The sequence below is a fragment of the Paralichthys olivaceus genome, chromosome 15, assembly GCF_024713975.1.
Source record: "Paralichthys olivaceus isolate ysfri-2021 chromosome 15, ASM2471397v2, whole genome shotgun sequence".
NCBI classification, from domain to species: Eukaryota; Metazoa; Chordata; class Actinopteri; order Pleuronectiformes; family Paralichthyidae; genus Paralichthys; species Paralichthys olivaceus.
This window is the reverse complement of record NC_091107.1, coordinates 15,717,441-15,730,514: the sequence shown is the minus strand read 5'-3', so window position 1 is coordinate 15,730,514 and position 13,074 is coordinate 15,717,441. Positions and strand designations below refer to the sequence as shown.

Here is a 13,074-nt window from a genome sequence, read left to right as displayed (position 1 = left end):
TGAAAATGAAAGAGTTGTCAGGCTGTATAACCAGTTGGGTAAAAACACATGTTACGTTGAGTTATCTTTAGGTAAAGGTATTCAGCTCACTGCTTCAAGGAGGAGTCACACAAAGAAAACAGTAAGTAGCAACAGGCCTGGCTGGGCAGGGATGAGTTAATCAGATCCTGGGAGGCTCTCTTCCTCATTTATAGATTGAATTATTAAATAAACACCTCTTGTGTACAATGAATCCTGTGACAGCAACTGTTTGTCTGTTTGCCTATTTTAATCAGACCCAAAAGGAATCCAAGATGTTTATTTTTCCAATTTTAATTCAAATGTGCAAGAATTGAGCCTTAAACAAAAATAAAATTGCACAGTCTGATATAAGGCTCACACCACAAGTTCATATATGCACACACACACACACTAAGCGAGTTCAAGCCAAACACAGCCGAGCTGATCTGTCTAGCACAGTCTGCTAATCCCCAATGTCAGTCACTGGGACACATCATCACGTCGACTGTTTGCCCACACAGTGCAGACCAAAGATTAAGGACTCTATACATTATAAACACTGATGATTGTGACCCAGTTAAATGCATCCATAACAAATCATACTATGAATTGTTGTGTACTATAAACAGGAGTTTGATATAATATTTTGAGCTTGTAAGAAAATACACCATGCATGATTCTTTCATCGTTTCCCTAAAACCATAGCTAATATCTTCCTATTTATTTTTCTAATTTCAGAATCGGAAAAACAATTCTCTTAAAGCATCTTTTATTTCTTTAATCTTGAAATAAAACATTTATTCAGAGATGAGATCTTTACTGTGTATGTAAAAAGAAGTGACACAAAACAACTGATTCATACTCTGGGACCTGGGAGCGGATGAAATGAATCCTGGGTTCACACTCCTTTGCCTTCCTCTGCAAATTCCAGGACGTGACCCAGATTTTATTCAGTGAGATTAAATGGGCCTGAAAATCAGAACTTCTCTCCGAAAGTAGGATTTGTGATTCACGAGAAGGAGCAAAATGTTAACTCTGACAGGTGCATGCTCACCTGCATCTTTATATGGAAGCACAAAATAAAAGACGTCACATGTAACAGCCAAAGACAAGTTCCGGCTTAAACAAAAACCACATGTCAAGACAACAGGATTGAAGCTGGATGTGTAGATGAAGAAACCAACAACCCATTGATACTAATATACGAGTATTGAGCACCAAAGACACAGCAAAAATGTATCATCTAATAAAAACAGCATAATATATACATATAGTGTATGTGACACAAAAATATAGTATCATGAAAGTCAATGCACAGGTAAAGTAGCCCATCCTGTTGGCTGACATGCTATCAGTGACACACCCAGGAATGTCAAGCATGACCTGCCTTAAAAAACATTGTCAAAATAGTCCCATGTCCTCATTATAGGTGACAACATTACATGAGACAAGCTCAGAAACTATTGACTGATGAAATGTACATGTAGGAGGAAAAGGAAAAATAACACCCCAAGCGTAGCTGCTATCATAAACCAAGCCGCTTAATCCTCCGAGGCCCCGCCTCTTTCTAATCCACGCCTGTGCTAATACTCTCTGCTACTGTGGCATCTCCACACTGGAAATGAGGATGATGTAATTTCACTGGACATCTTGGAGGGAGGAGGACATTACAGCATTTGCTAATTTACTGATAAAACTGCATCTGATCCGCAGACGCAGAGAAGTGTATGAGACAAGTAAATGGCCTGTGTTTATATAGCGCTTCTCTGATGACCACTCAAAGTGCTTTAAAGTACAGTTTTGCCATTCACACATTTATACAGTGCATCTTTGTAGTCTAAGACTGGGATCATCCAGTTACTGGACGACCCGCTCTACCCCCATGGTGTGATGCAGGGAGGTTACATTAAACATTTGGCTTCACAGGGTTGCCATGGGGGACATTGAATTCAAGCTCTAGGTTTTATCAAATGTAAAATTTCAAAATCCCCTGCTGGAGGGTATGATCTGGGATATTTGCTGATGGGCTTTAAACAATATTATCAAAATGAAAAAGTGGTGCTGCAAGCTTGGGTAATTCCGGTTCAGCCAAAAAAGGCAAACGAGATGAGTTATCAAATCTTTGCAAATAAGAAAAAAATTGTATTTATTTAAAATGTCATTTTAAGATAAGACTTTAATTGAAAGTCAAAATGTTTAAATGAAGGGGTCAGCTGTTGTTGTCGTATTGTGGACAATGGCAGCCTCCGATGAAAAAAGGGTGCTCAACTATGTATATATATATATATATATATATATATATATATATATATATATATATACCAGGATGAGGAATTTAATGTAACAGCACAGTTGAGCTTTTCTTTTCCCACAACTGACCTTTAGAATAGCAAATAATCAAATCTTTGACAATGTAAATAAAACATTTTATGCGAGCAAGACAGAATCGAATGTAAAAGTGAGGGGCCTACTTAACAGCCTCAGAGCAAACCATCTGACAGTACTGTAATCAGATACCATCAAAAACACAGCCACAGGCAGATGGAGAGCAGGTGTTTAACTGATACCAATACATTTTTGTTCAGTAACACACTCCTGTGTATTAATGTACTCTGTTGTACTCACGGCAATTAGTCGGATCACTTGCTCTGACAAGACTCTATAAAGTCATTGCTCAAGGCCAAGAAATAGTGCAGCATGTAAACTCCTGTAGAAACATGACTTTTAAGGGTTTAGTTACATTAGAGTGTTAAGTTCATTAGTGAGCTTTAGTGGTGTTGAAGAAGGATTTTGCTTTTCTTTGGACAGAAGTAATCTTTACGTTAATCTAAGCTAACGTCATCCTGGATCAAGCATGGAGAGGCATCAGTGCAGCGACGACTCTCTTAAAGCAAACGTATTCTGAACACGTCCAATTATTGCTTCGTTAAAGTAAATTCTTAATCTTGCATCACACATGATGTCCAACTGTGTTGCAGAGCTCTAGATCTAGAATCCAGATCTTATAATAACCACCTATAAATAGTGCTGCAGCTTCTAGGTCAGCCTCACACTCACATTTTCTGCTTTTTCAAAATGGCCTGCTTTATGGTGAACATCAAGGTTGGGAGTATGTAGGACAAAGTTAGACGGGGAGACGGGGGTCTCCTCTACGGAAGCAAATGAACCGCGTCCCTGGCCGAGTACACATTCACCCCCACCATTCAGTGAAATTCTAAATTACAGTTTTATGGGTATAAGGGTTGGACAGAGGAGGAGGCAATGTGACGTAAGATACATCGAGCTCACACCTGATGTTTTACCATGCACTGTGCATCACACCCTTTGTGATGGATCGATTGTTTATGGCCTGTTCCGGCACACAACACAGAACCACACATATAAAGACTTTCCAATTTAATTTCTTGTCTGTGTCATCAAAAATGGATGAGTGATTTTCTGATATAAGCCCACAAAAGACATACATGCTTCTCAAAAACAGTGAGCCTCACAAAATGACGCTGGTAACACCAGTAATGTTAGCATCTTGTTTTCCACTGATGTCTCAAGTTTCTCAACACAGGCCTCGCACACTGCGGCTTTTACATCTTACTTATCAACCAGGTCGAGTCAGGGCCACGACCTGGGTTAAAGCCCAGACCTTTCACAACTTAATATGACCCAGGCCTGAGAGAATGGAGAGAATCTCCTTTAGTACACATAACATTAGTTATTATAATTATTAATTAATATCATTATTATCATTATTTTTAGTGTTGTTGTTGTTATAATAATATACACAAACCAAGGGGGTTTAAATAGGCAAAAATACTATCTCATATGAAAATCCATGGTTCAGTGTTATCTATTCATATTCACAGTTATTCAATTTAAACTAAAATCACACTCATGTGCAGCCTTTTGCCTTTTGCACATGTAAGTCTACCACAAAGACTGTATGGAGAAATACAGGTGTTTGTTGTGCAGGCTAATAAACACCTCAACTTGATGCTCCTCTACTTGTTGCTCGTGATTATCCAAGCGAAAGAGAACTGAATGAGCAGCCAGCAGAGTCTCACTCGACCATATGGCAGAGAGCCGCGGTGGCGTTTGGGCCATTGTTTCCTCCAGGATCCCTTTGTTTACTGTCAAAGGACGGGGGGTTGAGGGGTGGGGATTATATACACCCCAGAACACATTCTCTTTTTCAGAACACACACTCCCCCATACAGGCAAACACAAAAGCATTATGTGTGAGTGCAAAAGCAATACATGAGAGGAAAGAAAAACCCAAATGATACCAAAATACTCATATGTAGAGCAAATTTAGGTGATAGTGTTTATATTATAAACCCATTTGTGGAGAAACACAAATAACAAAGATACAGAAATGCGTATTCATCAGCAATACAAATATGGAAAATCTGAAATTGTCACAAGATCCATTCAAAGAAGCAGCATTTAAGATGTAGGCACTTCTAAGTGTCGGGATATCTCAAGAACCATTCTTCTCATTGCCTTCACACAGGATCCAAAGAAGTGCACTGTTGATTTGAAAAAGTAGCGACCAGTACTCAGTCAATCACGACAACTGCACATTCACAACAACAGCGCGCTCACAACAAATGATTCTCCAGTTCTGGAATCTGTTTACTGTGTCGAGCTTCACCCAACTTTGAATAAACGGATGAACAGCTCTCTGTGCAGCAGCAGTGGAGCAGCTTCAGGTTCTGTTGACTGAGTCCAATAGCCGGTCTTAATTTGCCGCAGCTCAATTACTGCAGGTCACTTTTTACAGTTTCAAAAAGAAAGCTACGACCAACACAACCAGAGGCCAAACAAACAGCCTATTCCAAACAGGCAGGTTTAAAACTGGCACTGTACCACTGCAATGAAATAGAAGAAACAGAACAAGTAAATGTGGAATGTGTCTCTCTAAGTTTGAAACTGTCCACCCTATGGACACAAAATAATTTAACAGTGCTACTTACGTCAAAGACTTCTTTCTGCAGGCCTTGAGTTGTCCTCAGCCAGCTGCGGTTCAACTCACTCAGCTCTAAAATCGGCTGCACCTTCAGCCGCACCGACTCTCCAGACTGCCGGATCATCTCCACAATCTCATCCCTGCTCTTTTTCTCCACGTTGATCCCATTTATCTCCACCAGCCTGTCTCCTGGCACCAGGCCCAGGGCCCGATCCTTGGTCCCGGCGCCTGGTTCGGCAAAGTGCACCACATGTCGCCGCACGCCTCCGTCGGGGTGCCTGTCTAGCATGGTTGTCCTCCGCAAAGAGAAGCCAAAGTCCCCAGTGTTGCGCCTCTGTAGCTCGAGCTCTCTTGGATCTGGTATCGGTGGAGCAACTAGCACAGGCAGCTGTAGGTCAGCACCAGGGAAGGTCTTCTCCACCATGTCGGGAATATGAACCATGCTTTTTGTGTTGGGGTGGGACTTCGAAGATGATGTATTCCAATTCCGCCCAGAGGCCTCCAAAGCATTGTCCTCTTTGCTCCTCTGGGGAAAAGAAACGGGCCTCTGTCCCGCCATCGTATTCAACTTGGCCAACTCCCCAAACTTCGCTGCTCTCTCCTTCACAGAGCTGTGGTGATGCTCCAGTGTATCTCCAGGAACGTCTTCACCGGAGACACTTGCACTTATTTGCCCAAGGTCCTGCTGTGTGCTGTGAAGGCACTCAGCATCCAGGTCTGTCAGGCTGAGCTCTGTGCTGCTGGCCACCTTGATGGGGATTGGATCAGATATCTCCAGCTTGCTCCTCATGTCCCTCTTAGAGCTGCCTCGATTGAGGTGGAAAAAGCCTCGACGTATGCTCATCTCTTCCAGGCTCTTTAGCTCCGCCTGAGACATCCGCTCTTTCTTTTCCTTCTTGTCTTTCTTTTCTTTCTTCCCCAAGTCCTTCTCCTTCTCCTTGTCTTTCTTAATTAGGTTAAACATGCTTGCTTTCTGGAGTCTTTAACCAAATTGAGTGATTTAGAATGAAAAGGGGGAGTTTTATATAAACTATATATAAATATTATAAAAGCACCCGGGAGCATGAAGAGCAGATGGGGTCCAGTGATGTCATCTGTTGGGGAGAGATAAAAAGAGGATAATTCATTAGATTTAACAATACAAACAGATCTTAACCAAAACCCACCAAGCTGATTATTTGCCATTATATTTGTATCTGTATTGGGAAACAGCACATTGACAGAAAAATATATTTCAGCTGACCATTAAAAGGAATATATGGTATATTAGCCTCATATTTGCCTTTTCATACATTTTTTGCTTCAAAATCAGATTCAGATTCCATAAAATACTATTGAACCATAACTACTAAACAAATATGTTCACTCCTGGGTCACACACTATATGCACACATACATATATGTGTCTTTTGATAGAAGAGGACAGTCATTGTGCATTACCAACCCCTCACCTCAACCATCACTAGAAAATGTCCAACCCTAGCCTAATCTGTGTGCTGTGTCTTTTTAATCATAAACGTGGACAGACTCTTGTGATACTGTGGGCACGTCAGGGTGAGACTGTGAGGTCTGTGCAGTTTTTGTTTCCTCATAGTGATTCAGGAAATTCTCCTTATCAGGTTTTTTGGGGGAGTTTCATCATCAAAGATTAACCTGCTGCCCAAGTTGCAACTCCAAGCAGCCACCAAACTGCTCTCTTTTAGTTTTTGACTCTGAAACAGATAAATAACTTTTACATTTGTCAAGAGGGACTGAAACTCAAGAGACAAGGGTCTGCACCAGCAACACCATAAAAGCCCATCAACAATCATCAATCAATCAATCAAATTATATTTGTATAGCTCATATTAACAAATAATAATTTGTCTCATACGACTTAACACTACAAATACAAGGTTCAGATGGAAGTGGATAGATATCCTTTTATTAATAATTAATAAATTCACATTAGTATGGACCAAAGGCCTAAGTCTCCTAGAGTTTGGAAATCATGTAAGGAAATTCCATTTTCTGTAAAAGACAATACACTCTGCTGTCTATAAATAAAGCTGTGTCAGCACTTCTCTAGAACAAATTCAATAATAACTGCACATTATAACCTTCATGAATGAGGATTTACCGCAGGATTGTTGGATTAGTGCTGCATTAGTTTCAGCTTGGTGTTAATAATAAATTCCTAACTGTGATTCAGGCTCAGCTCCAGAACAATCTGATTCGATGCAGCAGGAGCCACAAGAGAAGGAGTTGATGAACCTCTTCCGACGTGAAGGCCTCTTCTTTCTTAGTGTCAGTGGGTCGTCCACAGCTCCTGGTTCAGTTCTTACTTCCTCCATCTTCTCCTCATCCACCTCCTCCTTCTTGACCTCCTTAACTTCCACACGCTGACTGTTAGGAATTGCATTTTGTCCACATGCTGTTAGCTGCTCTGTGTTCTTTTGGTCTGTCTTATCTTCTCCGTCTGCCTCTCTGATTTTTTGATCTTCAACCGAAGGGCACTGTGTTGTGCTCTCACACTTCTGGAGTCCTTTCTGCTCAGAGGACCTCAGCTGAAGCTCAACAACCAAAAACTTCTGCTTTGCGATCCTATAACGACTCAATTGTCTCGATCTCCACCTTGAGCATCTCATTCAACCTCACCTCTTTTGTGATGAGCATTTTTCTCATCCTCTTTTGTCCTTTACTGAAATACTCCTCATTCTTCGCCCTAAGATTTTCTTTTGTTCTAGAGGGAAGTGTAAGGGTTGCGGTCGTTTTCACTCTGAAGATGCGTTTTCTAAAACATTTACATTTATTTCAAATTAATTTACCTCCACATCACATCTTTCCCCGCCTGTGAGGCCTGCGCACAGGCATTACAGGTCTTTCTTTGCTGCTTTACAATCATGTAATTCAGCTTGCAATGTTTTTCAGCCATATGTTTCCCCTCATCAGTCCTTGCTCTGTCAACCCTCACACTTAATATCTTGTGAACCATAATGTGCTTCTTTTTCCCTCAATACGACGAGTGCTAGTAAACTGATTGCAGCTCATTAAACACTTGAGAGCCCCACTTCAACTTCTTATGCATCAAATCAATATTAGGAGCTCATTATGCCCTGAGAAGTTGGATCAAGTAGTTTGTGAGAAATTAGGCGTGAGAGTAATTTTGTTCCAGCTGTTACTTCACTGTGTCACAACAACCGATAATCAATAGCTCAGATTGTCACAACTTATTAGCCTAGGTTTATTAATGCTATTAAAGTTGATTCATTTAGACAACTGTAGGGTTCTGCCTTCAGCTGATCACAGATGTGAGATGAATCTGTTACATATTTCATAATAACTGACCAATCCCAAAAATATTAACTCGAGGATGTTTGATAAGAAACCACAAATGCATCAACATGTTTTTAATTATTGTGCACTTTTATGATAATGGTTTTAAAATATCAAGCATCAGTCATGTTCCTCTGACAAAATAATACATCTATTGTCATAGGGTGGCTTGAACTGTAAAGTGCTTTGAGTGGTCAGAAAGACTAGAAAAGCATTACATAAAATACACTCCATTACAGTGTAATGGAGCCATGACACATCATTTGCAAAAGTTCAAACTAAAGGCATTATATCCATAATTGCTGAAATGTGCATTTAGCACGACGTATTGAATGTGGTGTTTTCCTCAATGTTGGCTGCGGCCTACTGGTTCTGCAAGTGGATTTCAGAGTGGGCTATAAAATTCTTCCATATTGTAAATTCATCAAAATATATATTCTTCGCTCTGGGAAAAGAAAATATACTAAAATACATCTGATTAAGTATGATTCTTATATTATTCTTATTTTATTTGGGTACTTGTGAACAGAAAATAGCATACTTATGGTTGATATAGTAATCATGGTTGTTTTTATCAATAATGAAATCATGATTATTTCTGATGATTATTCTCTGGTTATAATGGCAACAGTATTATTAGTGCACACTGACATAACAGAGCATTGATCTCACTTTAATGTTTGATGTGCTACGTTCCTGCTAATGAGAAAATCTGGCTGGAGGCCTCTGAGGTTTTGCAACATTTTTAGAGGGGCTCAACTGTGAAGAAGTTTTGGAAGCTCTAAAAAACCCACTTGGTCCTTTACACTGACACATGTGAAGATGCCCTGCACACTGGAGGAGCTCTGACCTCACCTGCTCTGCTGTCACACGTCCACCATTACACTCGTGCACCTGCTGCATCTCAACACTCGTGCATAACACTCTCCATTGAACGTGCACGTCCAGCTACTAACCCTGCTTTGTTGTTGAAAAGCCATAAACAATAAATTCGCACTTAATCCACTCTAAATCACGTGTCCTGGGTTTAAAGAGACTCTGAAACAGCCCGAAGGCAAATTACAGTCACTTCACATCCAATGCAAATTCTCATAGTAACTTGTTTTACTGCAGGAAATCATTAAAACCTTGTCTTTTAGCTTCAGTGAATTCACTTTACAGCACAGCTACGTTATATGTGCTACTATCCCACAGCTTGACTATAATGCTCTGGCTTTAAGCTGCTTTGCCCTCATTCTCCAGCACCTCAGGGAACAGAACAGCCAGTAAACATGTCATTCATATAAAACTATTTAGAGTAACCACTGTGAGCAGATGTGACGGGGACTTACCTGTAATCACTGTGTTGTTGTCTTCCCACAAGTTTGCTGCATCTTCCTCCTCAGGATTGACAGGAGCTGCAAGGAAATGTACTTGTGATGCGTTCGAGGGCTCGTTGTAAGCTCCGATTTACCAAACCTGACCCATAGTGAATGCAGTCAATCTTGCCTTTTTGTTTTAATAAAACCAACAGCAGAAAAATAAACACGCATCAGTTCAGGGCTTTAACAACACAAAATTAAACATTCTTAAAAATGTAATAAAGTTCATAACATATGTGTGTAATAACGCTTGAGTAGGTTTTAAACTTTTTCTTCACTACTTCACAAACTGTCTCTAATACAAAAAGTATCAATCTGTCTGTTCATATGATATGTGGATAAGTTTAATATCTTTTGGTTCATTGGTGTTTAAATTTAAATAGGTCCAATAGTACTTGAATGCAGCATCAGTGTAAACTGGACAGCAGTGACCCCTCCTGGTGTTTTTACATATGTGAGCCAGAACACAGGAAGCAGTTCCAGTAAAATTATCCTCATCCTGCAAGGTTTTTATTTTTCATATGTTATATTTTTGTGTATTGATTCGATTGTTTTGTTGTTGGACTTTTCTTTTTACATTTTTTTTGTTTGTTTGTGTAACTCTAGTTCCCCCCAACCTGTGCCTTCCATGTTGCATCAGACCTTTTGTAATTATCCAAATGATCAAACATAACATATCCTCTTGACTTGGTAAACTATGTGATATGTACTCACATGTAGCACAGCAGGAAGTACATCTGATCGTGACAGAGAAGATCTGACTCCTTTTGTCATTCTATCATACAGACATGTTGCAAGTTGCACTCCACTGACTGATTACATTTTGCTTCCTGCAGCACAATTAAGAAAGACAAAACAATGAGAATCAGACACAACATAGAGACTGAACAACATCAGAGTCCTTGAGCATTGCTGCTTAACAGGACTGGTGCCTAAATGAATCATCTGCCTGTTGGGATATAAACTTTGTTTTGTCAGTCATGATAATGTAAGTGTAGGAGAAGGTAAGTATGAATAACTCACAGCAAAGACTATACATTGGTTTGACTATATTTACAGAAAAGCAGAAAAACATTTTTACACAGTTTCTTCCCAATACAGTGAATATAGAGGAAATTACAACACCTCCAAATCTCTAAAAGCCTGTTATAGCAAAGTGCACGTACACAGATGATATCTTTGGAGGAAATAAACACACTGAAACTGTTATACTGAAATTTCATGGCTGATCACAGAACCTTTAATTTTCTCTCATGAAGCCGATTCTACGTGATCTAGCTTGAAAGAATTTCAGTTTAAATCAACACAAATGCAGTCAAAGATGGAAAGAATATATATTTACAGTAAAACACAAAAGAAAACTAGAGCTTTACAGCCATGACTTCTTGCTCCTTCCTATCTTTGCCATATTGTGCTGTCTAGTTTTGGCGCGCTCCTTCTCATCTACATTCCTCTTCGACGTGCACTCCAGTGTAGAGTCCGTCTCAAAGGAGATGGCCGGGGCCTGGTTGGAGACGCCACCGCTCTTGTCGCACGACATGGCAGGAGAGGTCTGCAGGACGACCCTGCCACGCAAGGAGTGTTTGAGCTCAAGCAGCAGTGGGTTGTTGTCGGAATACAGTTCTACCTGCATGGGGTCCCTGTTTGGGTCGCAGCAGGTGCAGCATGCAGAGAAGAGCACCCGGAAAATGTAGATCCAGCCCAGATAATGCAGCTCCACAATGTTCAAGATGAAGCAACCGAGACTGACACTGAACATGAAGTTGAGAAAGATGGTTTTCTCTGTGGCTCGAGACACAAAGCAGTCAGTTCGGTTAGGACAGGGGTAGGTTTCACAGCGGAAAAGGTGGGGGACTTCAAATCCAAAGAGGTAATACTGTCCAATGAGGAAGATTATCTCCATGATGGAGCGCAGCAACACATGGATGATGTAGATGAGCAGCACTTGGCTGGAAAGCTGGGTCGGGTCCTTCCCTACTTCTTTCATTTCCTCTTCCAGATGACTCTTCTCTTCACACTCGCCCTCCCGAGAGCTCCAGGCCTCATTTGTGTTGAAAGGGATGCCGCTCTCCTTACCTCCCTCCGTATGTCTCTCCTTTTCAAGTGCAGGTGAGGACCTGGGTACCACTTCGATCTTCTTCACCTCCACCTTTTCATTCTTGGTGATTTTTTGCAAGACATAGACAATGTAGAAAATCGAGGGAGTGGATACGAGGACGATCTGAAAGACCCAAAAACGTAAGTGTGACACAGGAGCGAAAGTGTCGTAGCACACGTTGTTGCACCCGGGCTGGAGGGTGTTGCAGGTGAACTTGGACTGCTCGTCACTGTAGACGGCGTCACCCACCAGGGCCACCAGCAGGATGCGGAAGATGAGCAGCATTGTCAGCCATATCTTACCGATGACTGTGGAGTGGTTTTGAACCTCTGTTAGGAAGCGGCCAAGAATGGACCAGTCTCCCATTTCTGTGGAAACACAATAGTAAATACACTAGATACACTTGTCAGTCATAATGTTTCTTTTTTCATCAATACCTCATCTATAATCAAACAGTAGAGGTTACTGTTACACCCTGCACTCCTCAGAAAAGTGCCCTAAATATGAACCAGCAGTCTTACCAAGGAAGCAGGAGCATGAAACCAGATGTATTTGCACATGTGTGACATTCACATATTATCTCAATTGAAATATTGACATGGAGAGCTTTTTGTAACTACAGTAAAGAACATTTTTCAGTGTGTCATCAACTCTTGTTCGTATGTCACAATCTAGCAAGACTTTCAGTTAAAGTTTACACTTTGGATTAAAAGATTTAAAAGAATAACGGCATGAAATATAATAACATGTGTATTTGATATACTAGTCAAAGTATTATTAAATCAGTAATCAATAGTAAGCAGTTTCTTTTAGTAAAAAAGGCTCAGTGAGTATTAATACATTCTCCTATTATACATTAACTAAACTAATTCAACGTCTCGTTTGAAATTAACCAGGAAAATACATTTAAAAACATAAAAGAAGCCAAAAACATAATCATTTTTTGAAGTTTTTTCTGTCCAGGAGGTGCTTACCTTTGGAGAATCTGCGTCTTCCTTATCCAAAGCTGGAAAATGATCAGAGGAAGCAATCTGCATAACTGTATTTTCAAGTGGAGCCCATTGCCGAATGTTATTGTATCTTGTGAGCTGGATGAGAGAGAGCAGAATGGGCTGACCTCACATATTCCCTAACTCTAACTGAAACGTTCATTGCACTGTATGTGAATAAAGGCTTTCAATGTACAGTGGGACAAAGATTGAAATGCACAATGGGGGCACCTTCACTGAACAGCCATTCACCAACGAGCAGAGGGTTCAGGGAAGCTACTGGAAAGAGTGTGCACAACATACCGACACATGCGTGGATCTGTTTCCACTTTGATTTCAGAGCTGAAA

General features: G+C 40.5%; 2 protein-coding genes across 5 annotated transcripts in view; both read right to left on the bottom strand.

The window, feature by feature from the left end:
* LOC109628750 (unconventional myosin-XVIIIa-like) overlaps positions 1–9,723 on the bottom strand; it is a 73,399-nt gene extending 63,676 nt beyond the window's left edge. For all 4 annotated transcript variants that reach the window (XM_069539868.1, XM_069539870.1, XM_020086083.2 and 1 more), the window contains exons 1-2: positions 9,610–9,723; positions 4,971–6,057 (exon numbers count right to left, since the gene is read on the bottom strand). In XM_069539868.1, coding sequence (XP_069395969.1) covers positions 4,971–5,927 — 957 coding nt within the window. In that variant the 5' untranslated portion in view covers positions 5,928–6,057; positions 9,610–9,723. The remainder of the gene's footprint in view (positions 1–4,970; positions 6,058–9,609) is intronic.
* A 952-nt stretch (positions 9,724–10,675) lies between these two features.
* Positions 10,676–12,891, bottom strand: LOC109628520 (gap junction delta-2 protein-like). Its single transcript, XM_020085632.2, has 2 exons — positions 12,712–12,891; positions 10,676–12,105 (listed from the first exon to the last, which is right to left on the bottom strand). The coding sequence occupies exon 2, from the start codon at positions 12,101–12,103 to the stop codon at positions 11,009–11,011; it is 1,095 nt and encodes a 364-aa protein (XP_019941191.1). The 5' UTR covers positions 12,104–12,105; positions 12,712–12,891; the 3' UTR covers positions 10,676–11,008.
* Between the last annotated feature and the right edge of the window lie 183 nt (positions 12,892–13,074).

Bases quoted from the DNA above. Each gene is read 5' to 3' on its own strand.
- LOC109628520 (XM_020085632.2), bottom strand. From the start codon at position 12,103: ATGGGAGACTGGTCCATTCTTGGCCGCTTCCTAACAGAGGTTCAAAAC.